Source organism: Mobula hypostoma, chromosome 4 (assembly GCF_963921235.1).
Source record: "Mobula hypostoma chromosome 4, sMobHyp1.1, whole genome shotgun sequence".
NCBI classification, from domain to species: Eukaryota; Metazoa; Chordata; class Chondrichthyes; order Myliobatiformes; family Myliobatidae; genus Mobula; species Mobula hypostoma.
The window spans coordinates 44,453,980-44,479,013 of NC_086100.1; the positions used below are offsets into that span (position 1 = coordinate 44,453,980).

At 42.1% G+C, this 25,034-nt stretch overlaps 1 protein-coding gene across 5 annotated transcripts in view; it reads right to left on the reverse strand.

Annotated features, from left to right (window-relative positions):
* The window catches only part of opa1 (OPA1 mitochondrial dynamin like GTPase), a 157,952-nt gene that overhangs the window by 76,061 nt on the left and 56,857 nt on the right, over positions 1-25,034 (reverse strand). For all 5 annotated transcript variants that reach the window (XM_063045731.1, XM_063045734.1, XM_063045732.1 and 2 more), the window contains 5 exons: positions 20,510-20,582; positions 20,220-20,292; positions 16,052-16,167; positions 2,807-2,871; positions 2,651-2,727 (listed from right to left, as the gene is read on the reverse strand). In XM_063045731.1, coding sequence (XP_062901801.1) covers positions 2,651-2,727; positions 2,807-2,871; positions 16,052-16,167; positions 20,220-20,292; positions 20,510-20,582 — 404 coding nt within the window. The remainder of the gene's footprint in view (positions 1-2,650; positions 2,728-2,806; positions 2,872-16,051; positions 16,168-20,219; positions 20,293-20,509; positions 20,583-25,034) is intronic.

The window sequence follows — 25,034 nt, forward strand, 5'->3', positions numbered from 1 at the left end:
AGGGGGGAGGAGGGGTGAAGTAAAGAGCTGGGAAGTTGATGGGTGAAAGAGATATAGGGCTGGAGAAGGGGGAATCTGATAGGAGAGGATAGAAGGCCATGGAAGAAGGGGGGGGGGGGCTCCAGAGGGAGGTGATTGGCAGGCAAGGAGATAAGGCGAGAGAGGAAAATGGGAATAGGGAATGGTGAAGGAGAGGGGGGAGCATTACTGAAAGTTTGAAAAATCAATGTTTATGCCATCAGGTTGGAGACTACCCAGACAGAATATAAGATGTTGTTCCCCCAACCTGAGTGTGGCCTCATCGCGACAGCAGAGTAGGCCATGGCCTGACATATCAGAACAGGAATGGAAAGTGGAATTAAAATGGGTGGCCACTAGAAGATCCCGCATTTTCTGGCAGAGATAGCGTAGGTGCTTGGCAAAGTGGTCTCCTAATCAATGTCAGGTCTCACCGATACACAGGAGGCCACGCCAGAAGCACTGGATACAGTAGGTGACCCCAACAGACTCACAGATGAAGTGTTGCCTCACCTGAAAGGACTGTTCGGGTCCTGATTGCTAGTGAGGGAGGAAGGTGTAGGGGCAGGTGTAGCACTTGTTGCACTTGTAAGGCTAAGTGTCAGGATAAAGATCAGTAGGGAGGGATGAATGGACAAGGAAGTCGCATGGGGAGAGATCCCAGTGGAGAGCACAAAGTAGGGGGGAGGGAAAGATGTGCTTGGTGGTGGGATCCCATTGGAGTTGGCGGAAGTTACAGAGATTTATGTGCTGGACACAGAGGCTGATGGGTTGGTAGATGAGGACAAGAGGAACCCTATCCTGGGTGGGGTGGAGGGAGGATGGGATGAGTGCAGACGTGTGTTCTGTAACTTCTGCCTGGATTTCCAGCATCTGCAGATCTTCTCTTAATTGTGATTGGAATAAAGAGTAGATATAAGACCACTGAAGTAGGAACAAAGAGAAATATCGTGATTTAGTGTTCCTATTTTTCATATGACAACTGCCATTCAATAAGGTGATGGTTGACGCAGCTTTCTGCAAGTCCATTTCCCTGTTATTTTTTTTCCTATAATCCTTGATTTTAATTCCCTTATTGATTAAATCTTGGCTTCACCTACCACCTTGCCTCTGCCCAAAATGTTGACTGTACTCTTTTCCATAGATGCTGCCTGACCTGCTGAGGTCCTCGAGTATTTTGTGTGTGTTACTATTTATTCCAGGTGGCTTAAAATCAAATAATTCAGCTGCTTCTCAAAGTACATTTCCACTTTGCTGCATTTTAGTGTTCCTTAGCAAATTACCAAAATTCATAAAAATACTGAATTTTCAAGAGTAATCTGCATCTATATACTGATCAAGCTAATTTAAATTCTAGGTGCAGATTCAAGATATCACAGCTATTCTAGAAGAAAAATAAATTCTTCCAGGTGCTTGCAGATGCTTTGCCTAAATTACAATAAAGAGCTGCCAAGTGATGCTTCTGAAACTGTTTCAGTAAAAAAAAAGAGATAACAAATTAAGTATAAACACTGATTTAGAATTAAAAGGAAAGGGAAGGACAAAATTTTCAAAGTAGCCCTGCAATGTGCGAAAGGAAAATATGATTCAAAAATTACATGCTGATGCAAGTTATTCTTTGGTTACACATGGGAACTTCTGCCATATATATATTTCCCATCTTTTTTTCAGTCTGAAGATTCAATACAAGATGTAAAGGACAGCAATATTAGATGTCCTGGTAATTTTGGAAAGAAAAAAATAAATTACTGTGTCAGTTTCCAGGTGCAGGGAAATTACTCCCCTTGTGTTTGTTATTCTCATCAAACCATTAGCTTACTGCTAACTGCTATTTTGCTCTGGCCTATTCTCTCATTCTAATTTTACATGCCTTTATCCATCCCAGACTTGGATTATGGGCAATACCTTATATTTTAAAAGAATAGCTGTTGTTGAAGGAGCAGTCAAACTTAGTGCTGATTTGGGAGGCTGGGGTACGTAATGGCCCCATGCCCAATAACATTTACATTAAAGATTCTGTGTGCAAGGTTGCTTTTTGCATGTTTTTATTTTAAAGAATGTGTACCTTGGGTATTGTGGTGTGTTCTTTGACTTGGATGATACGAATAAGGGTTGATTAAGAGTAGGGTCTGTTGAAGTTGTAGGGGGTATCTTGGGGTGCAAGAACCACAAATTTGGGATTCAATGGTAGTTAGGAGTATAGTAGGATTTTGGTATCCTGAGGATGCGGTGCAAGACACTGGGAAGTGGGCTACGACTGCTTTTATTTTACTTATTAGAACAAAATGACTCTTCCTTATTTTATGAAACCTCCATCTGTAAGATAAGGGAACTTTTGAAGGTTTAGTTTTGAAGCTCAGATACTATTGGAATACACTGCTTACACTCTCCCAACACTCAGCGTTAGCTACTTGAGCCTTTGAGTTTTGTTAGTGCTGAATACAATGCAAACCAAATCAACTCACTTTCATAGTAGAATCAGTGATATAAAGAGAGAATGAGCACCAGGTTTTATACTAATTACAGTAATCTGAAATTACTTACATATATTTCAAATATCAATATCTCAACTGGAGTCTATTTCTTTAATTTAAAAATCAATTTATTGCTCCAATATTAAAATAAACATTACCAATGCTTTGGAGTAACCTGACTTAAGCTGATCACTTCATCCAGAATCTCATTTTTGGCTTTTTCATACAGTTCATTCTAATGAAAGAAAAATGAGAATTAGAAAGGGGCATCAAATTGCTCATACAAAAGCTATTAAGCAGGAATTGGAAGTTACCCTGTCTAATTCTCTCAGCTGTGGATAGTTGTTCTTCCATTCAGTCTCAAGGTTGAATCGAGTAGCTATAACAACACAAAATGCACTTTAGTTAATTAAGTGAAATGCTGAAATTACCTTAGGCATTAATGAATTCTCTACAAATGGAGTTCTCTCTAAAACATAGAATAATTTCTTTACCCATGAACCAAAACATAGCTCACTGACATGATGCACTTTGCTAACAAAAGATGTAACTAATCAATCATACACTTCTAAAATCTGCTGGGTTAAGTTCAGACCACTGGAACTTTTCCTCAAAACAACTGCTTTATATGCTCCCCATTCAACTCTGCATTCTAACTTTTACTTTGATCTCAATATTATTTGCTAAAAACTAACCGATAAAAGCGTTTTAAAACTGAAACAATGATCAATCTTACACTGACAGCTAGTGCACCACTTAATTGAACTTGTTACATTGTATACTTATCCAGAACCATATCACTGAAAGTACTACAAAACAACATCTTTAAAAAAAAGTATTGACCATTGGAACATAACTCTCACTGGGATCTGTTAGATCAAGTTATTGAATTTGAACAAGCTTTCATTTTTCATTCTGCATTGTGTGTAATTGCGCCTATACTCATGCACCCTGCTGAATTCGATTGGTTTGATCATGACTCCGAAAACAGACCAACAAATATACTCCACCCCAGAGGTTTCCAAATCTTTTTGGGTTACCACCCCCTTGGATCCCAGACCACATTCCCAGCGCACCCCTCTGCCTTTCCGGCCATTACATTAAAACAATAAAGAATTTTGATTTACAATGCACAGTGAAAGAAAAAAGGATCAGCAAATTCAAAGCAGAGCCAAATAATTGCAAAATTATTCAAATCTATTTAAAGCTACAAATAAAATGTCTTTCAACACACATAAAAGTTGCTGGTGAACGCAGCAGGCCAGGCAGCATCTCTAGGAAGAGGTGTGTGTTGCTTGAATTTCCAGCATCTGCAGAATTCCTGTTGTTTGCGTTTAAATAAAATGTCTTTAGTTATTTACAGTAAAAACAATTTCCATCAACATTTTAGAGCTTACATTAGTATTCCAACTATTTACAACTTCATTAGTTTTTCACCTTTCAATGAGATGAATGGGCTTGATGCAGTGATATCAGCTTTTTAACATCGAGCTGAATGCCACTCAGGAACTTAGATCCTAACATTCAGTAATTTGCAGTCTGTTTCTTTGCTTTGAAAGAGGTTGAATGGCTTCACTGAAACCAGGCTCCACTAAGCATGATGTTAGAAAGGCAATAAAGAACACCTTGACTTTTTTCCAGAGAGCAGGATAGCATTCAGAGATTATTTTTCTGCAACCAGAAGTCTTGATATGATTTTTTGCATCTCCGCTTCAGCTCAGTCATTTTGTAGCGAGATCAGTGCTTCTTCCATCCTCCCTGTTAATCCCTTATTATAAATGTTCAGGAATAGATTTATTACCGAATCTGGAATTTGGATAGAAAGGAGATCCTGAAATCGTACATGTCTTTATGCAGCTCACCCAGGTGGGCACAGTAAACTTGAAGATCATCATCTGGTATCCTTTCTTTCACTTCCAACTCAGAAAGGCTCAGAAAATGGAAAAGGTCGCAACAGCCAAGTTGCATTACAATAGGGTTAACTTGGAAAGAACTGATTTGACTTCGTTAAGATTCACAACATTTCCTTGCAATTGAAGATTGATTTCATTAAACTTTGCAAATAATTCTAACAAATAAGCAATGCTGTGCCTAATGTTCTTGAGTTGATTACTAAATTAAGTTTTTGAGTCTTCAAATAATTTTATCACAGTTTTAAAAAGTGCATAAAAGTGCCTCAGGCAGTTTCCTATTGAGAGCCATCTGACTTCTGTGTGTAACAGCAAGTGTTCAAACTGTTCATCATTCTCAATACATACCTCTCAAAATAGTCAAGAATTGATAGCATGGCACTTGATCGTACTTACGGCTGTGATAATAGTACTTAATGATTTGTGCAGCCAATCACTTAGACTTTTTTGTGACAAGATGACTGTGAATTACACAGTGAAGAGTAAATACGTTAGGTAGAGCTTTTTTCCAGGAAAGTAATAAACCTATGGTGACATCTTGTCATTGATGGTCCCCCATCCGTTGCACAAGCAGGAATGTTGGTGAGTAGATTGTCCTTCTCTTTGAAGAAGTTGCTCAACAACCCAAAATATTGACTCTTCCTTAGAATCTGTTTCTAGACCCCTTGCAAACAGCAAGTCCTGAACCATGCTTTCATCTTTTATGAAGTGAACATAACCAAGAAGCAAACACTCACTGCCTGGTAAAGTTGACTCCTCCAACTGCAGAGCAAATTCTATTGTCCTAAGTATGTTGCACAATGTGTCTTCCATATTTCATCTATTCATTTTTGAAGAGAGTTGCTGTTGAGCGGAATTGCTTTAATTATTTTGTCTGGTGACTTATGCAAAACTGTACTCAGAACCTCCCTTACTGTTAGCAGAATCAATCCTTCTCCAATTGTATGGAGCTTTCCAGATTTAGCAATGAAGCACACAAACCATCACTGTTTTGTTGTGAAGTGCTGGCAAATATGTTTTGAAGTATTTTCCATTTCTTAAGGCTTTCACAAAATGACTGACAACAAGTTCAGTTCTTGTTTGCTTTACCAGAGTGTATTCTCTGCAAATGTTCAAGAAGCCTGGACAGTTTCATTGCCTCATTTGAAAAAAGAAACTTTGGCTGGGGTTAGCATAGAACCATAGAGACTACAGCACAGAAACAGGCCCTTTGGCCCTTCTTGGCTGTGCCGAACCATTTTCTGCCTAGTCCCACTGACCTGCACACGGACCATATCCCTCCATACACCTTCCATCCATGTATCTGTCCAATTTATTCTTAAATGTTAAAAAAGAACCCGCATTTACCACCTCGTCTGGCAGCTCAATCCATACTCCCACCACGCTCTGTGTGAAGAAGCCCCCCCTAATGTTCCCTTTAAACTTTTCCCCCCTCACCCTTAACCCATGTCCTCTGGTTTTTTTTCTCCCCTTGCCTCAGTGGAAAAAGCCTGCTTGCATTCACTCTATCTATACCCATCATAATTTTATATACCTCTATCAAATCTCCTCTCATTCTTCTATGCCCCAGGGAATAAAGTCCTAACCTATTCAACCGTTCTCTGTAACTGAGTTTCTCAAGTTCCGGCAACATCCTTGTAAACCTTCTCTGCACTCTTTCAACCTTATTTATATCCTTCCTGTAATTTGGTGACCAAAACTGAACACAATACTCCAGATTCGGCCTCACCAATGCCTTATACAACCTCATCATAACATTCCAGCTCTTATACTCAATACTTCGATTAATAAAGGCCAATGTACCAAAAGCTCTCTTTATGACCCTATCTATCTGTGACGACACTTTTAGGGAATTTTGTATCTGTATTCCCAGATCCCTCTGTTCCACTGCACTCCTCAGTGCCTTACCATTAACCCTGTATGTTCTACCTTGGTTTGTCCTTCCAACGTACAATACCTCACACTTGTCAGTATTAAACTCCATCTGTCATTTTTCAGCCCATTTTTCCAGCTGGTCCAAGTCCCTCTGCAGGCTCTGAAAATCTTCCTCACTGTCTACTACACCTCCAATCTTTGTATCATCAGCAAACTTGCTGATCCAATTTACCACATTATCATCCAGATCATTGATATAGATGACAAATAACAATGGACCCAGCACTGATCCCTGTGGCACACCACTAGTCACAGGCCTCCACTCAGAGAAGCAATTCTCTACCACCACTCTCTGGCTTCTTCCATCGAGCCAATGTCTAATCCAATTTACCACCTCTCCATGTATACCTAGCGACTGAATTGTCCTAACTAACCTCCCATGCGGGACCTTGTCAAAGGCCTTACTGAAGTCCATGTAGACAATATTCACTGCCTTCCCTTCATCCACGTTCCTGGTAACCTCTTCGAAAAACTCCAACAGATTGGTCAAACATGACCTACCACGCACAAAGCCATGTTGACTCTCCCTAATAAGCCCCTGTCTATCCAAATGCTTGTAGATTCTGTCCCTTAGTACTCCCTCCAATAACTTACCTACTACTGACGTTAAACTCACTGGTCTATAATTTCCTGGATTACTTTTCGATCCTTTTTTAAACAACGGAACAACATGAGCCACTCTCCAATCCTCCGGCACTTCACCCGTAGACAGCGACATTTAAAATATTTCTGCCAGGGCCCCCGCAATTTCAACACTAGTCTCCTTCAAGGTCCGAGGGAACACTCTGTCAGGTCCCGGGGATTTATCCACTTTAATTTTCCTCAAGACAGCAAGCACGTCCTCCTTTTCAATCTGTACAGTTTCCATGGTCTCACTACTTGATATCCCTCAATTCCATAGATTTCATGCCAGCTTCCTTAGTAAATACAGACGCAAAAAACCTATTTAAGATCTCCCCCATTTCCTTTGGTTCCGCACAAAGCCGACCACTCTGATCTTCAAGAGGACCAATTTTATCCCTTACAATCCTTTTGCTTTTAATATACTTGTAAAAGCTCTTTGGATTCTCCTTCACTTTGACTGCCAAGGCAACCTCATGTCTTCTTTTAGCCCTCCTGATTTCTTTCTTAAGTATTTTCTTGCACTTCTTATACTCCTCAAGCACCTGATTTACCCCCTGTTTCCTATACATTTCATACAATTCCCTCTTCTTCTTTATCAGAGTTGCAATATCCCTTGAGAACCAAGGTTCCTTATTCCTATTCAATTTGCCTTTAATCCTGACAGGAACATACAAACTCTGCACTCTCAAAATTTCCCCTTTGAAGGCTTCCCACCTACCAATCACATCTTTGCCAGAGAACAACCTGTCCCAATCCACGCTTTTTAGATCCTTTCTCATTTCTTCAAATTTGGCCTTATTCCAGTTCAGAACCTCAACCCTACGACCAGATCTATCCTTGTCCATGATCAAGTTGAAACTAATGGTGTTATGATCACTGGAACCAAAGTGCTCCCCTACACAGACTTCCGTCACTTGCCCTAATTCGTTTCCTAACAGGAGATCCAATATTGCATCCCCTCTAGTTGGTCCCTCTATATATTGATTTAGAAAACTTTCCTGAACACATTTTACAAACTCTAAACCATCTAGACCCCTAACAGTATGGGAGTCCCAATCAATGTATGGAAAATTAAAATCCCCTACCACCACAACTTTATGTTTCCTGCAGTTGCCTGCTATCTCTCTGCAGATTTGCTCTTTCAAGTCTCGTTGACTATTGGGTGGTCTGTAATACAATCCCACTAATGTGGCCATACCTTTCCTGTTTCTCAGCTCCACCCATAAGGACTCAGTAGAATCTGTCCTGCCTGAGCACTGCTGTAATATTTTCCCTAACAAGCAATGCTACTCCCCCACCTTTCATTCCTCTGCCTCGATCACAACTGAAACATCGGAACCCTGGAATATTAAGCTGCCAGTCCTGCCCCTCCTGTAGCCAAGTTTCACTAATTGCTACAACATCATAATTCCACGTGTCAATCCACGCCCTGAACTCAGCCGCCTTCCCCGCAATACTCCTAGCATTGAAATATATACACCTCAGAAGACTTTTACCACCACTCACAACCTTTCTATCAGCGGATTTGCTTAAACTTTCAACATCAACAACCACCCCCCACCCCGCCAACCCTTTCGCGAATTGGCCCTTTGGATCGGGACTACAGAGCGTCGTGGGAGCTGAATTGTGAAGGAAGGCAGTTTTTTTAAAAACTTCTTCGAGTGCAAGAAGGGCGAGACTGCGCAGGCGCGTGACGTCAGCAGGACCGCGCGGAGAGTCTAAAAAGGCGACCACCCTATACAGCAGGCAGCTGTCGGAGCGGGCAGTGGAGTGAGCGGTAGCAGAGTGTAGGGCTTTGGCGATAAACGGGAAGAGGCGAGAGCGAAGCGCCAACTCTTTTTATCTGTCTCCCCCCCCCCCCCCCGCCCAACCCTTTCGCGAATCGGCCCGGACGAATCAGCAGGGCTGTCACAGCTAACAGTTTAAAAAGTTTGTCTGCTTGGCAAGGTAAGTGGGTGAGTAGACACATTTTTCCTGTTTCATTCCTGTAGAATTAGATAGCATGCCTGCAGGGTTAGTGCTTTGTTCAGGGTGTCAGATGTGGGAATCCTGGGAGACTTCCAGCCTCCCTGATGGCCACATCTGCGCCAGGTGCACCGAGTTGCAGCTCCTCAGAAACCGTGTTAGGGATCTGCAGCTTGATGACCTACTGCTTATCAGGGAAAGTGAAGAGGTGATAGACAGGAGCTACAGGGAGGTAGTCATCCCTAGGCTACAGGAGTCAGAACACTGGGTCACTGTCAAGAGAGGGAAGGGAAATGCCCGGATAGTGGAGAGCACCCCTGTGGCTGTCCCCCTCAGCAACAAATATCTTGTTCTGGATGCTGTTGAGGGGGATGACCTGACGGGGGACGCCCACGGTGACCGGGTCTCTGGCACTGATCCTGGTGCTGTTGTGCAGGAGAGAAGGAGGGAGAAGAGAAATGCGGTAGTCGTGGGGGATTCCATAGTCAGGGGAACAGACAGGAGGTTCTGTGAGCCTGATAGAGATACCCGCATGGTGTGTTGCCTCCCAGGTGCCAGGGTACGGGATGTCTCGGATCGGGTCCTGAATATTCTAAAGGGGGAGGGCGAGCAGCCAGTTGTCTTGGTACATGTTGGTACCAATGACATAGATAGGACAAAGGAGGAGGTCCTGAAGAGAGATTTCCATGAGTTAGAAGGAAGCCGAGAAGCAGGACCTCCAGGGTAGTAATCTCGGTGCTACGTGCTAGCGAGGGCAAGAGTAGTCGGATCAGGCAGATGAATGCCTGGCTGAGAGACTGGTGTAGGGGGCAGGGCTTCAGATTCTTGGATAATTGGGATCTCTTCTGGGGGAAGTATGACCTGTTCAAAAAGAACAGGTTATACCTGAACCCGAAGGGGACCAATATCCTGGTGGGAAAGTTTAATAGAGCTGTTAGGGAGGGTTTAAACTAATTTGGCAGGGGGATGGGAACCGGAATGATAGAGCGGAGGAAGGGGAAAACAGAAATAAATCTAAGATAGTGAGCAGTAAAGATGTCAGGAAAGACAGGCAGGTGATGGGGCAAATGTGTAGCCATTGGGATGAGTTGCAGTGCAAAAAAGTTGCAGTGAAATCAAAGCAAAAAGTATCAAATACTGGTCTTAAGGTGTTATACTTAAATGCACGCAGGATAAGAAATAAGGTGGATGATCTTGTTGTACAGCTACAGATTGGCAGGTATGATATTGTGGCCATGACTGAGACCTGGCTAAAGGATGCATGTCTCTGGGAGCTGAACGTCCAAGGATACACGGTGTATCGGAAGGATAGGAAGGTAGGCAGAGGGGGAGGCGTGGCTTTATTGGTAAGAAATGATATTAAATCATTAGAAAGAAGTGATATAGGATCGGAAGGTGCAGAATCTTTATGGGTTGAGCTAAGAAATAGCAGGGGTAAAAGGACCCTGATGGCAGTTATTTATAGGCCTCCAAACAGCTGCAGGGATGTGGACTACAAATTACAACTGGAAATAGAAAAGGCTTGTCAGAAGGGCAGTGTTATGATAATTGTGGGGGATTTTAACATGCGAGTAGATTGGAAAAATCAGGTCGGCACTGGATCTCAAGAGAGAGAATTTGTAGAATGTCTGCGAGATGGCTTTTTAGAACAGCTTGTTGTTGAGCCCACTAGGGGATCAGCTGTACTGGATTGGGTATTGTGTAATGAACCGGAGGTGATTGGAGAGATTGAGGTGAAGGAACCCTTAGTAGGCACTGATCATAACATGATTGAGTTCACTGTGAAATTAGAAAAAGAGAAGCCGAAATCTGATGTGTCGGTGTTTCAGTGGAGTAAAGGAAACTACAGTGGCATGAGAGAGGAACTGGCCAAAGTTGACTGGAAAGAGATACTGGCGGGAAAGACGGCAGAGCAGCAGTGGCTGGAGTTTATGCGAGGAATGAGGAATGTGCAAGACAGGTCTATTCCAAAAAAGAAGAAATTTTCGAGTGGAAAAAGGATGCAACCGTGGTTGACAAGAGAAGTCAAAGCCAAAGTTAAAGCTAAGGAGAGGGCATACAAGGAAGCAAAAATTAGTGGGAAGACAGAGGATTGGGAAATCTTTAAAACCTTACAAAAGGAAACCAAGAGGGTCATTAAGAGAGAAAAGATTAACTATGAAAGGAAACAAGCAAATAATATCGAAGAGGATACTAAAAGCTTTTTCAAGTATATAAAGAGTAAAAGACAGGTAAGAGTAAAAGACAGGTGAGAGTAGATATAGGACCGATAGAAAATGATACTGGAGAAATTGTAATGGGAGATGAGGAGATGGCAGAGGAACTGAACAAGTATTTTGCATCAGTCTTCACTGAGGAAGACATCAGCAGTATACCGGACACTCAAGGGTGGCAAGGAAGAGAAGTGTGCGCAGTCACAATTACGACAGAGAAAGTACTCAGGAAGCTGAATAGGCTAAAGGTTGATAAATCTCCTGGACCAGATGGAATGCACCCTTGTGTTCTGAAGGAAGTAGCTGTGGAGATTGCGGAGGCATTAGTGATGATCTTTCAAAAGTCGATAGATTCTGGCATGGTTCCGGAGGACTGGAAGATTGCAAATGTCACTCCGCTATTTAAGAAGGGGGCAAGGAAGCAAAAAGGAAATTATAGACCTGTTAGCTTGACGTCGGTGGTTGGGAAGTTGCTGGAGTCGATTGTCAAGGATGAGGTTATAGAGTACCTGGAGGCATATGACAAGATAGGCAGAACTCAGCATGGATTCCTTAAAGGAAAATCCTGCCTGACAAACCTATTACAATTTTTTGAGGAAATTACCAGTAGGTTAGACAAGGGAGATGCAGTGGATGTTGTATATTTGGATTTTCAGAAGGCCTTTGACAAGGTGCCACACATGAGGCTACTTAACAAGATAAGAGCCCATGGAATTACAGGAAAGTTACATACGTGGATAGAGCGTTGGCTGATTGGCAGGAAACAGAGAGTGGGAATAAAGGGATCCTATTCTGGTTGGCTGCCGGTTACCAGTGGTGTTCCACAGGGATCAGTGTTGGGGCCGCTTCTTTTTACATTGTACATCAACGATTTGGATAATGGAATAGGTGGCTTTGTGGCTAAGTTTGCTGACGATACGAAGATAGGTGGAGGGGCCGGTAGTGCTGAGGAAACGGAGAGTCTGCAGAGAGACTTGGATAGATTGGAAGAATGGGCAGAGAAGTGGCAAATGAAGTACAATGTTGGAAAGTGTATGGTTATGCACTTTGGCAGAAAAAATAAACGGGCAGACTATTATTTAAATGGGGAAAGAATTCAAAGTTCTGAGATGCAATGGGACTTGGGAGTCCTCGTACAGGATTCCCTTAAAGTTAACCTCCAGGTTGAGTCGGTAGTGAAGAAGGCGAATGCAATGTTGGCATTCATTTCTAGAGGAATAGAGTATAGGAGCAGGGATGTGATGTTGAGGCTCTATAAGGCGCTGGTGAGACCTCACTTGGAGTACTGTGGGCAGTTTTGGTCTCCTTATTTAAGAAAGGATGTGCTGACGTTGGAGAGGGTACGGAGAAGATTCACTAGAATGATTCCGGGAATGAGAGGGTTAACATATGAGGAACGTTTGTCCGCTCTTGGACTGTATTCCTTGGAGTTTAGAAGAATGAGGGGAGACCTCATAGAAACATTTCAAATGTTAAAAGGCACGGACAGAGTGGATGTGGCAAAGTTGTTTCCCATGATGGGGAAGTCTAGTACGAGAGGGCGTGACTTCAGGATTGAAGGGCGCCCTTTCAGAACAGAAATGCGAAAAAATCTTTTTAGTCAGAGGGTGGTGAATCTATGGAATTTGTTGCCACGGGCAGCAGTGGAGGCCAAGTCATTGGGTGTCTTTAAGGCAGAGATTGATAGGTATCTGAGTAGCCAGGGCATCAAAGGTTATGGTGAGAAGGCGGGGCAGTGGGACTAAATAGGATAAAATGGATCAGCTCATGATAAAATGGTGGAGCAGACTCGATGGGCCGAATGGCCTACTTCTGCTCCTTTGTCTTATGGTTTTATGATTTATTTTCACCCCAGCCACACTGTCAGCTCTGGCACTCTGGTTCCCATCCCCCTGCAAATTTAGTTTAAAGCTTCCCCAATAGCACTAACAAACCTCCCTGAAAGGATATTGGTCCCCCTGTGGTTCAAGTATAACCCGTCTCTCTTGTACAGGTCCCACCTGCCCCAGAAGAGGTCCCAATGATCCTGAAATCTGAAACCCTGCCCCCTACACCAGTTCCTCAGCCACTTGTTCCTCCTCCAGAGCATCCTATTCCTACCCTCACTGGCACGTAGCACAGGTAGCAATCCTGAGATTACCACCCTTGAGGTCCTGCTTTTCAACTTCCTACCAAGCTCTCTATACTCACTGTCCAGGACCTCCTCAGTCTTCCTTGCTATGTCATTGGTACCGATGTGCACCACGACATCTGGCTGATCACCCTCCCACTTCAGAATGTCATGCAATCGATCAGAGACATCCTTGATCCTGGCACCTGGGAGGCAACAAACCATCCTGGATTCTCTGTCACGACCACAGAACCTCCTATCTGCACTTCTAACTATCGAGTCCCCTATCACTACCGCTCTCCTCTTTCTCCCCCCTCCCTTCTGCACTGCAGAGCCAGTCTCAGTGCCAGAGATCCGGCTACTGCAGCTAGTCCCAGTTAAGTCATCCCCCCCAACAGTATCCAATGCTGTATACTTGTTGCTGAGGGGAATGGCCACAGGGGAACCTTGCTCTGCCTGCCCTTTCCTCTTCCCTCGCCTGACAGTGACCCAATTTCCTGTCCTCTGCTCCTTTGGCATAACTATCTCCCCGTAGCTACGATCTATAATCTCCTCATTCTCCCGAATGATCCGCAGGTCATCCAGCTCCTGCTCCAGTTCCCTAACGCGGTTTGTTAGGAGCTGCAGCTGGATGCACTTCTTGCAGGTGTCGTCGTCAGGGACACTGGAGGGCTCCCTGACTTCCCACATCCTTGCTTGATTGCTTGGTGCTGATATATATGCATATTTCAGATATTCCAAACTTACTGTCTACACTTCTTCTTCATTTGGTCTGTTTCTGCCATTTTCATGATGGATTAACAATCACAATCTATTAAGTCCTACCTCAACTACGATCAATAAAGGGAAAAGTTATGACATCATCATAGATCAAGCAAAACCTAACTCTCTGCCTGAAGGTAAATAAAGTGGAGCAGGAATATCTTGGTTGTGCCAGTTTTGGGAACCACTGCTCTACACAGTCAAAAGCTGCAAAATCCATTTTTACTAACCTTTTGGACTGATAATTGCCTCTGAACTACAGTAAGAATGCCCATATTCCACCATTTTTTACTTAAAGTTAAAGCAGCTAAATTAAAATTACCTAGCTTTCTGCCTCCCTCAGTTGTCACCGCAGTGTAATGTACATTTATTATATCAATATTGACTTCTTAAAATATATCATTTCGATTGCATCTATTTTTATCTCTGTCATATACGTAACAGAAAGGGCGTACATTCACAGTACCACAAATAACAAAAGAACGAAATTCTTATCCTACAGGAAAATAACTTCAACAAAGTTCAATTAATTGCTCATACTTGATGAAAATAACATGGATATGACAGTCAGTTCTCCTCCATAAATCTCAGTTATGTATTTCAGACATGAATATTCTATTTTTCCCAACTGGAATCTACAACAGGTTTACAAGCCCCACTTTATCCACGATTCAGTTTCTACCATCTTATCACTCAGCTACAGTTTTATTTTCACCACTGACCATCAGTCTTGGACTTGCAATGACCATGACAAGTTTCCTTCATTGGAGTGCAAAACCTCAGGAAAGACTGTTCACTGGAAAGGATCAGGGCTTCGAGGTAACAGAAGCACCACCTTCAACACTAATTAATCCATTTTTTTAAATTTTAGTTCCTTAACTCAGTTTCTATCCCAATTTACTACTTCACAAAATACAACATTGGAGGCCAAGATGTACAGTCTTGTATTTATTAAGTCAGTTCTTCCTGATTCCAAAACATATATAATTGCTTTTTTTTAAAGGAATTTTGTCCTTTTATTGAAAACAAACATTACCTTACATTTTCTTAGATGTCACTGTTAAATTGATCACACAAAATTCTTAAGCTACCTAATACTTTCATGCATATTGTAATCTTATAACTATGCAATGCTATTGGAGCAACAATTTCCCGACTGACCTATGAGTAATTTATATTTCTATCAATGATTTTGATCCCTGAAGGTTCAGTGAAGCCTGCCTACATTGATAAATATTTATATTTTAGAACACTAAAAATAAAATGAATTCTCCGTTATTAACATTCTGCAATTCACTATTAAGATTATGTTTACCTCATAATAACGTTGTACTGGAGGGAAATATTCATGAATAAATTTGACTGCCCATTAGCTGTTTTAAAACTAATCGCAAAAAGTATCACAGAGCTAGATTTGGACACATTGTCAGAGCTTCCCACAATGCAAAGCATTCCAGAAGATATGAGAAACATTTAAAATCTCCCTAAATCAAGGTTAAGAATTTAAAGCGTTAAAAAATCGAAAAAAGTACAAAATAATCAAATAAACAACCTAAAACAAAATTTAAAGCTTAATGCTGTTTTCTGTCATAGTTACCTATTCAATGAAATAAATGGGAACACTACATCAATGCGTGGTTTGAGCCAATTTCCTATCATGGGCAATAGGGTGTGGTACAGTTCTGGGCTACTTTACTCCATAAGGTATTGACAATCAGCAAACAATCAGTAGCACCTGAACAAAACTTGGAAACTCTATGGATAGTTAGATAGGGAACTGTCACATATTTCTTTCAAAATTCAGACTACTTATGCTTCATAAAACTACTCCTAAAAGTATGCAAAAAAGACAATTTTTCAGTTTCTCTTCCAATAGCCAATCTTGTGTTCTCGAAGATTTATTTCACAAACATTCTTCCTTGCATTACTCATCTACAAAGATACGTAATTCTAATGTTCTCAAGCGGAATAGAACAAACCGTAATCTAGTTATTTTTATGAACCTGAATAATAAATGCATTAGTGCTTATTTAATATTACCTTTAAATGCATCGGCTTGCTGTTCCACTGACTCTCGCACCATTTTCCAGAAACAATCCGACACTGCTAGGCTTAGGTTCTTGGTTGTCACTTGGTGTGCTTTCAGCATTCCTGTCCTATAATGGAAAATAATGCAAAAGCTAGCTGAATTCAATTACAGGGAGGGCAAATTGATACAAAAGCAATCATGGCAACTTCTGCTCTCTCATTAACCACCCAGCAAATTGCAGCTCTTATGAGAAGTACCCAGTCAAGTCAACCAATTCTCTCTCTAAACAAGGACAGCAATGAAAAATTACAAAGAAACCAAGAAAACCTGATGTAGAAGGCACAAAAGGATAAAGATGGAAAGCTTTACACGACTACTTTCACAAACCTGCAGCAAGCAGAATTGCATGACCCATATTAGCCACAAATCCTAATGAAGTTCAAAGTAAAATGTATTGTCAGAGAACATATGTATCACCACATACAACCCAGAGATTATTTTTTCCTGTGGGCATACTTAGCAATAACTGTAAACAGGATCAATGAACAACAAACTGTGCAAATGCAAATACAAGTAAATAGGAATAAAAAACAAGAGCATGAAATAACAAGTTAAAGAGTCCTTAAAGTGAGATCATCAGTTGTGGGAACATCAGAAACAGAATGAGGGTAGTTATCCCCTTCTGTTCTAGAGCCTGATGGTTGAGGGGTAGTAACTGTTCTTGAACCTGGTGGTGAGAGTCCTGAGGCACTTGTACTTTCTAGCTGATGGCAGCAGAAGAAAAGAGCATGGCCTGGGTGGTGAGGATCTTAGGTGATTGATGCTGCTTTTCACTGGCAACATTTCAGGTTGACGTGCTCAGTGTTGCGAGGGCTTTACCTGTGACGTACTGGGTCGAATCCACGACCTTTTGTAAGATTTTTTTGCTCAAAGGCATTGGTGTTTCCATACCAGGCAATAATACAGCTAGTCAATACGCTTTCCACCACACATCTATTGAAGTCCGTCAATATTTTTGATGACATGCGAATCTCCACAGACTCCAGAGGAAGTAGAGGTGCTGTCCTGCTTTCTTTGCGATTACACTTATATGGCATGTCCAGGACAGGTCCTCTGAGATAGTGACACCCAGGAATTTTAAGTTATTGACACTCTCAACCTCTGATCATCCATTGAATATTGGCCTCTGGTTTCCCTCTCCTAAAGTCTTCTATCAGTTCCTTGGTCTTAGTGACACTGAGTGAGAGGTTGGTGTTATTACACTACCTAGCCAAACTTTCAATCTCCCTCCTGAATGCTGATTCATCACCATCTTTGATACAGCCCACAACAGTGGTGCCATCAGCAAACTTGTATATAGTGTTGGAGCTGTACTTAGCCACACAGTCAAAAGTGTAAAGTGCACATCTTTGTGGTGCACCTGTGGAGATTTGCCAATTCGAAATGACTGGGGTCTGCAAGTGAGAATATTCAGGAATCAATTGCACAGTCAAAGCACAAATGAAATTGGCACTGCTGCTATTCTAAATGAACCACTGACCAACTCCAAGTATATAAAGCAAAAACTAGATTTTTAAAATATGTATTAATTGCTGTGATGTCTGTGATGCTGGTAAGGTAGAATTTATTGTCCCTCCTTAAATGTCTTGTGAATGTAATGTTGAGCCATTTTCTTTTAATTGCAAAAGTCCTTCTGGTAATGGTATTTCTAGTTTTGCTGGACAGAATCTCCAGTATTTATACACAACTAATATATGCAAGTAAATATAATGTGTAGATTATTTTACTGAAAGGAGGTAGGTGCAGTCATTGTGGCAGAACCAAGCCCACCATGGAGCAATTTTGCTAAGTTCCTGAATAGATATATACACAATATTCCAGGCCATTGCTGATGATCAACTTACTAGGCTGATTGTTGCAAAGTTCACTGAAAGTCAAAGATTATCCTCATTCACGTCCAATAATATGGTAAGCCTAATGAATTGGTTGGTTCTGGTCAGGCAAGAACCATATAGGTGTTCCATTGTGACGCACAGTAAACTTTCCGTTGGTTAAACTCCACAAAAAACACAATTCTGAATCTATGTGAATTTAGACAGATATGTCCCTCTTTGGAAAGGAAGTTCACATAAGAATGGACAGCAAAGTGCTCAACTAGAATTTTTCATTACACCAAGTCCTCCTCATCTATTGCTTTGCTAAAAAAAACCTCATCTTCATATTAGTTCTGAGAAGCAGTGATCTACTTTGAAATCATAGGGTACACTGTATAAACAGAACCACAGGTGGCCACTTGAAAGAGCTGGTATGAAAACTTATTTTCAGATTTAATGAGAGGATACAAAGTGTAGCAGGTATCTAAGAAAAGCCATGGACACAGGGAAACAAGACACAAACAGATCATACATGAGAGCCACTAGGCATTTTATAAAAGTACTTGGTGCTACTGAGAGTACAATCATAGTTATTCAGCACAGAAACAGACTTCTCAGCCCATACGTCCAATGCTTAACTTTTGCTCACCTACACATCTCATATATCTGTATTTATAAGTGAGCAAAAGTATTTAGATGTATTAAGGAGTTTATTCATGCTGTTACATTAGGGCATGCTTTTCTTGAAATTAGGGGTATTTTGAATACATTAAAGAAAACCTTAGTGATATCTACATATTTTGTCATCTACAGGGAAGTCCATATCTTTCTATCCCTCGTGGATGACAAAGGCAGAGTAGACGACAACAAGCCAAGGCCTTTTATACACGTCAGATATATAGCAGAAAAGAGGGAAAAAATATACACATACAAAATCAGTCGGCAAGGATAAAAAATGGGACAATACTATGAACAATAAAACTGGACTGAAAGTCTGCAGCTCTGAAACATCCTGTAGAAAATGAACCCTCCAGAGAGTTAATCAAATGGTATACAAGACACACAACAGCAGTTAAACTGGCTGAGAACAAAGACAACAATCTATAATCAAAGTTTGTTAATAGTTTTATCTAATGTAATGAAAACAGCCATAACATCTATTCCAGTTTGATTGGAATGAAGAATTTGAATTCACAGAACTAATCAAATTATTATTTTATAATGTAAATCAGTTTTTAGTCTCCATATTAACAACACAACAGTCATATTATGTTAACAAGTTAAATATAATCTTAGTTAGCTGCTACTCTCTTTAAAAGACTTAAGGAGAATTAAACTCCATTTGCCAACTTAATAAAAATATGGGAAAATGAGGCTGTGCACTTTGGAATGAGGAGTAAAAATGTGGCTAATTATCTAAATGCATAGAAACTGAAACTATCCATGCGTTTTAGAGCATGAATCAGGAAAAGTTAGTGGGCAGGTCCAACAAATGTTACAATTAAACAAGGTGTTAGTGAGGACACACCAGGAATACTATGTACAGCTTTGGTCCCCTTATCTAGAAATGTTTATGATAGAATTTGAGGAAGTCAAAAGAAATTCACCAGGATAATTCCTGGAATAAAAGTGTTGTCCTAAAGTAGAAGCAAGAGAGTCTGAGTCTATATTCCATGGAGTTTAGAAAAAAATTGATTAGCGACCTTATTGAGCCATAGAAGATGCTCAAAGAGTCCAACAGATATTTGTACCAGTTGGAGAGCCTCTAATGAGGGACTAGTCATGTAAACAAGTGTGCAGAAATTTCTTTTCACTAAGGGTGGCAAATCTCTGGAATTTGAGTACGTCAGATGGTTGTGAAGGCTTGCTAATTACATACATTTACAATGGAGGTAGAGAACAGAGGGTTGAGAGTTTTGAGGAAGGTGCACAGAAGATGAGTTGAGGCCAGTGTAGAACAGTCATGATCATACTGAATGGTGAGGCTGGTTTAGGAGTAGCCTACTCTTGCTCCTATTTTGTTCTGTTCTTGTGAATGATAAAACAAATATAAAACTAAATGTAATTTAACTGCACCCATGTAAATTATTGTTGATTGTACCCACAATTAGGGAGAGACCCACTTGTCACCATTAACATGTGAGCAGAGTTGGGAAGAGGGCCGATCTTGGAGGTGTATGGAATAGAATGTGTTCACATCTGAATATGATCTTACAAGCAGCAAAGGATTTGCCTGTCATTTACTTTCTCTCTGCCTCTCGCAATCCAAATTATAAAGGAAGATGCAAAGAACTGAAAATCTTACTTCAATAATTTTGAATTCTGAAAAAATTCTCCTTCATAGTCCTTTATGGCATCAATACCTTCATTGCTGTTGCCTGTTTTATTAAAATAAAAAAAGAAGTTTACACAACATTTAAATACATTGAAATAAAATGATCTGGAAAACATTTTTTTGACAAAAATATGATTATACTAACCATAATTTAAAAACGCCTTTAAACAGTATACTTTTCTGACAAAAGTTTCCTTTGCCAGTAAAACTAATATTCTGTAACATTTGAAATATTTTTAAAAGATGCAATGAAACCTTACCTCTGCCAGTAACAACTGCAAAGTAACCCAAAGCTTTCATTGGGAAAAGCTTGCCTTCCACAATTTGTTGAATCTGTATATGTATAACATACAAATAACAGATAAACAAAATATAACATTTAGTTTAAAAATAACTATTTTTCATAACCCATGTAACCATTAAAATATTGGATATAAGCAGAAAAGAATTCACCACTGGAATTTATTTATTTATTTAGTGATACAGACAGAGTATGCCCTTCTGGCCCTTCAAGCCACACTGCCCCAGCAACACCCCCCCCCCGCCCCCCACAAGCCTAATTATCCATAACCTAATCAAAGGATAATTTACAATGACCTACCCGGTACATCTTTGGACTGTGGGAGAAAATTGGAGAAACTGGGCAATGTCATGGAAAGCAGCCAGAGCGTGAGTGGGCCAGTGAAGGAGTGGAGCTTTGAAGCTTTGACTCGAGAGGCTTCGACGAGAAGAGGCGGAGGACAAGCTAGCTCGCAGTTAGTTTTTACAATGTCCCCTGAGATGGTGATGTGCCTCTCATGTGAGATGTGGCAGTCTTGGGGGAACGCCCCTCTCCCGCAGAGTCACATCTGCCAGAAGTGCATACGGCTGGGCGATCTGGAAACCGTGTAAGGTATCTGGAGCAGCAGCTGGATGACCTTCGACTCATAAGGGAGAATGAGGCAGTCATAGATGAGAGCTACAGGGAGGTAGTCACACCTAGGCTGTTGGAAGCAGGTCGTTGGATGACAGTCAGAGGGGGGAAAGCGAAGGTGAGCAGACAGGTAGTGCAGAGCACCCCTATAGCCATTCCCCTGAATAATAAGTTTACCATCCTGGATACTGTCGGCGAGGACATCCGACCAGGTGTGAGCCACGGTGGCAGGGCCTCCGGCACTGAGTCTGACCCTGTGGTGCAGAAGGGTGGGATGGAGAAGAGGAGAGCTGTCGTCATTGGAGACTCTATAGACAGGGGAGCAGACAGGAGATTTTGTGGACGTGAGAAGGACACCCGCATGGTTTGTTGCCTCCCGGGTGCCAGGGTCCGGGATGTCTCTGACACAGTGCACGACATCCTGGTACGAGAGGGAAAGCAACCAGAAGTCGTGATACATGTTGGGACCAACGACATAGGCAGGAAGAGGGATGAGGTCCTAGATTAGGAAGAAGGCTGAAGAACAGGACCTCAAGGGTGACGTTCTCAGGATTGCTGCCAGTGCTACGTGACAGAGATGGTAAGAATTGGAGGAGATGGCAGTTGAATGCGTGGCTGAGGAGTTGGTGCAGGGAACAGGGTTTTAGATTTTTAGATCATTGGGATCTCTTCTGGGGAAGGTGGGACCTGTACAGATTGGATGGGTTGCACCTGAACTCGAGGGGAAGAAATATCCTTGCAGGTAGGTTTGCTAGCATGGTTCGGGAGGGTTTAAACTAATTTGCAAGGGGGATGGGACCCAGAGCGATAGAGCAGTGAAAGAAGTGCATGGAGTAAGGCCAGATCTAACATACAGAGAGGCTTTGAGGAAAGAGAAACAGAATAAACGGTGTAAAGACAGTAAGGTAGAAGAGCTGAAATGTGTGTACCTCAATGCAAGAAGCATCAGGAACAAAGGTGATGAACTGAGAGCTTCGATACATACATGGAATTATGATGTAGTGGCCATTACAGAGACTTGGCTGGCACCAGGGCAGGAATGGATTCTCAATATTCCCGGATTTCAGTGCTTTAAAAGGGATAGAGAGGGCGGAAAAAGGGAGGAGGGGTGGCATTACCGGTCAGGGATACTATTACAGCTACAGAAAGGGTGGGTAATGTAGCAGGATCCTCTTTTGAGTCAATATGGGTGGAAGTCAGGAACAGGAAGGGAGCAGTTACTCTAGTGGGGGTATTCTATAGGCCCCCTGGTAGCAGCAGAGATACAGAAGAGCAGATTGGGAGGCAGATTTTGGAAAGGTGCAAAAATAACAGGGTTGTTATCATGGGTGACTTTAACTTCCCTAATATTGATTGGCACCTGATTAGTTCCAAGGGTTTAGATGAGGCAGAATTTGTTAAGTGTGTCCAGGATGGATTCCTGTCACAGTATATGGACAGGCCGACCAGGGTGAATGCCATACTAGATCTAGTACCAGGTAATGAACCGGGTCAGGTCACAGATCTCTCAGTGGGTGAGCATCTGGGGGACAGTGACCACCGCTCCCTGGCCTTTATAATTATCATGGAAAAGGATAGACTCAAAGAGGACAGGAAAATTTTTAATTGGGGAAAGGCAAATTATGAGGCTATAAGGCTAGAACTTGCAGGTGTAAATTGGGATGATGTTTTTGCAGGGAAATGTACTATGGACATGTGGTCAATGTTTAGAGATCTCTTGCGGGATGTAAGGGATAAATTTGTCCCGGTGAGGAAGATAAAGAATGGTAGGGTGAAGGAACCATGGGTGACAAGTGAGGTGGAAAATCTAGTCAGGAGGAAGAAGGCAGCATACATGAGGTTTAGGAAGCAAGGATCAGATGGGTCTATTGAGGAATATAGGGAAGCAAGAAAGGAACTTAAGAAGGGGCTGAGAAGAGCAAGAAGGGGGCATGAGAAGGCCTTGGCGAGTAGGGTAAAGGAAAACCCCAAGGCATTCTTCAATTATGTGAAGAACAAAAGGATGACAGGAGTGAAGGTAGGACCGATTAGAGATAAAGGTGGGAAGATGTGCCTGGAGGCTGTGGAAGTGAGCGAGGTCCTCAATGAATACTTCTCTTCGGTATTCACCAATGAGAGGAAACTTGATGATGGTGAGGACAATATGAGTGAGGTTGATGTTCTGGAGCATGTTGATATTAAGGGAGAGGAGGTGTTGGAGTTGTTAAAATACATAAGGACAGATAAGTCCCCGGGGCCTGACGGAATATTCCCCAGGCTGCTCCACGAGGCGCGAGAAGAGATTGCTGAGCCTCTGGCTAGGATCTTTATGCCCTCGTTGTCCACGGGAATGGTACCGGAGGATTGGAGGGAGGCGAATGTTGTTCCCTTGCTCAAAAAAGGTAGTAGGGATAGTCCGGGTAATTATAGACCAGTGAGCCTTACGTCTGTGGTGGGAAAGCTGTTGGAAAAGATTCTTAGAGATAGGATCTATAGGCATTTAGAGAATCATGGTCTGATCAGGGACAGTCAGCATGGCTTTGTGAAGGGCAGATCATGTCTAACAAGCCTGATAGAGTTCTTTGAGGAGGTGACCAGGCATATAGATGAGGGTAGTGCAGTGGATGTGATCTCTATGGATTTCAGTAAGGCATTTGACAAGGTTCCACATGGTAGGCTTATTCAGAAAGTTAGAAGGCATGGGATCCAGGGAAGTTTGGCCAGGTGGATTCAGAATTGGCTTGCCTGCAGAAGGCAGAGGGTGGTGGTGGAGGGATTACATTCAGATTGGAGGATTGTGACTAGTGGTGTCCCACAAGGATCTGTTCTGGGACCTCTACTTTTCGTGATTTTTATTAACGACCTGGATGTGGGGGTAGAAGGGTGGGTTGGCAAGTTTGCAGACGACACAAAAGTTGGTGGTGTTGTAGATAGTGTAGAGGATTGTCAAAGATTGCAGAGAGACATTGATAGGATGCAGAAATGGGCTGAGAAGTGGCAGATGGAGTTCAACCCAGAGAAGTGTGAGGTGGTACACTTTGGAAGGACAAACTCCAAGGCAGAGTACAAAGTAAATGGCAGGATACTTGGTAGTGTGGAGGCGCAGAGGGATCTCGGGGTACATGTCCACAGATCCCTGAAAGTTCCCTCACAGGTGGATAGGGTAGTTAAGAAAGCTTTATGGGGTGTTAGCTTTCATAAGTCGAAGATAGAGTTTAACAGTCGCGAGGTAATGATGCAGCTCTATAAAACTCTGGTTAGGACACACTTGGAGTATTGTGTCCAGTTCTGGTCACCTCACTATAGGAAGTATGTGGAAGCATTGGAAAGGGTACAGAGGAGATTCACCAGGATGCTGGTTTAGAAAGTATGCATTATGATCAGAGATTAAGGGAGCTAGAACTTTACTCTTTGGAGAGAAGGAGGATGAGAGGAGACATGATAGAGGTGTACAAGATAATAAGAGGAATAGATAGAGTGGATAGCCAGCGCCTCTTCCCCAGGGCACCACTGCTCAATACAAGAGGACATGGCTTTAAGGTAAGGGGTGGGAAGTTCAAGGGGGATACTAGAGGAAGGTTTTTTTACTCAGCGAGTGGTTGGTGCGTGGAATGCACTGCCTGAGTCAGTGGTGGAGGCAGATACACTGGTGAAGTTTAAGAGACTACTAGACAGGTATATGGAGGAATCTAAGGTGGGGGCTTATATGGGAGGCAGGGTTCAAGGGTCGGCACAACACTGTGGGCTGAAGGGCCTGTACTGTGCTGTACTATTCTATGTTCTATAATCACTGGGGATTTCAACTTGAAAGTGGATTGGGAAAACCAGGCTAGTACTGGACGTCAAGTGAGAGAATTTGTAGAATGACTAAGGGATGGCTTTTTAGATCAGCT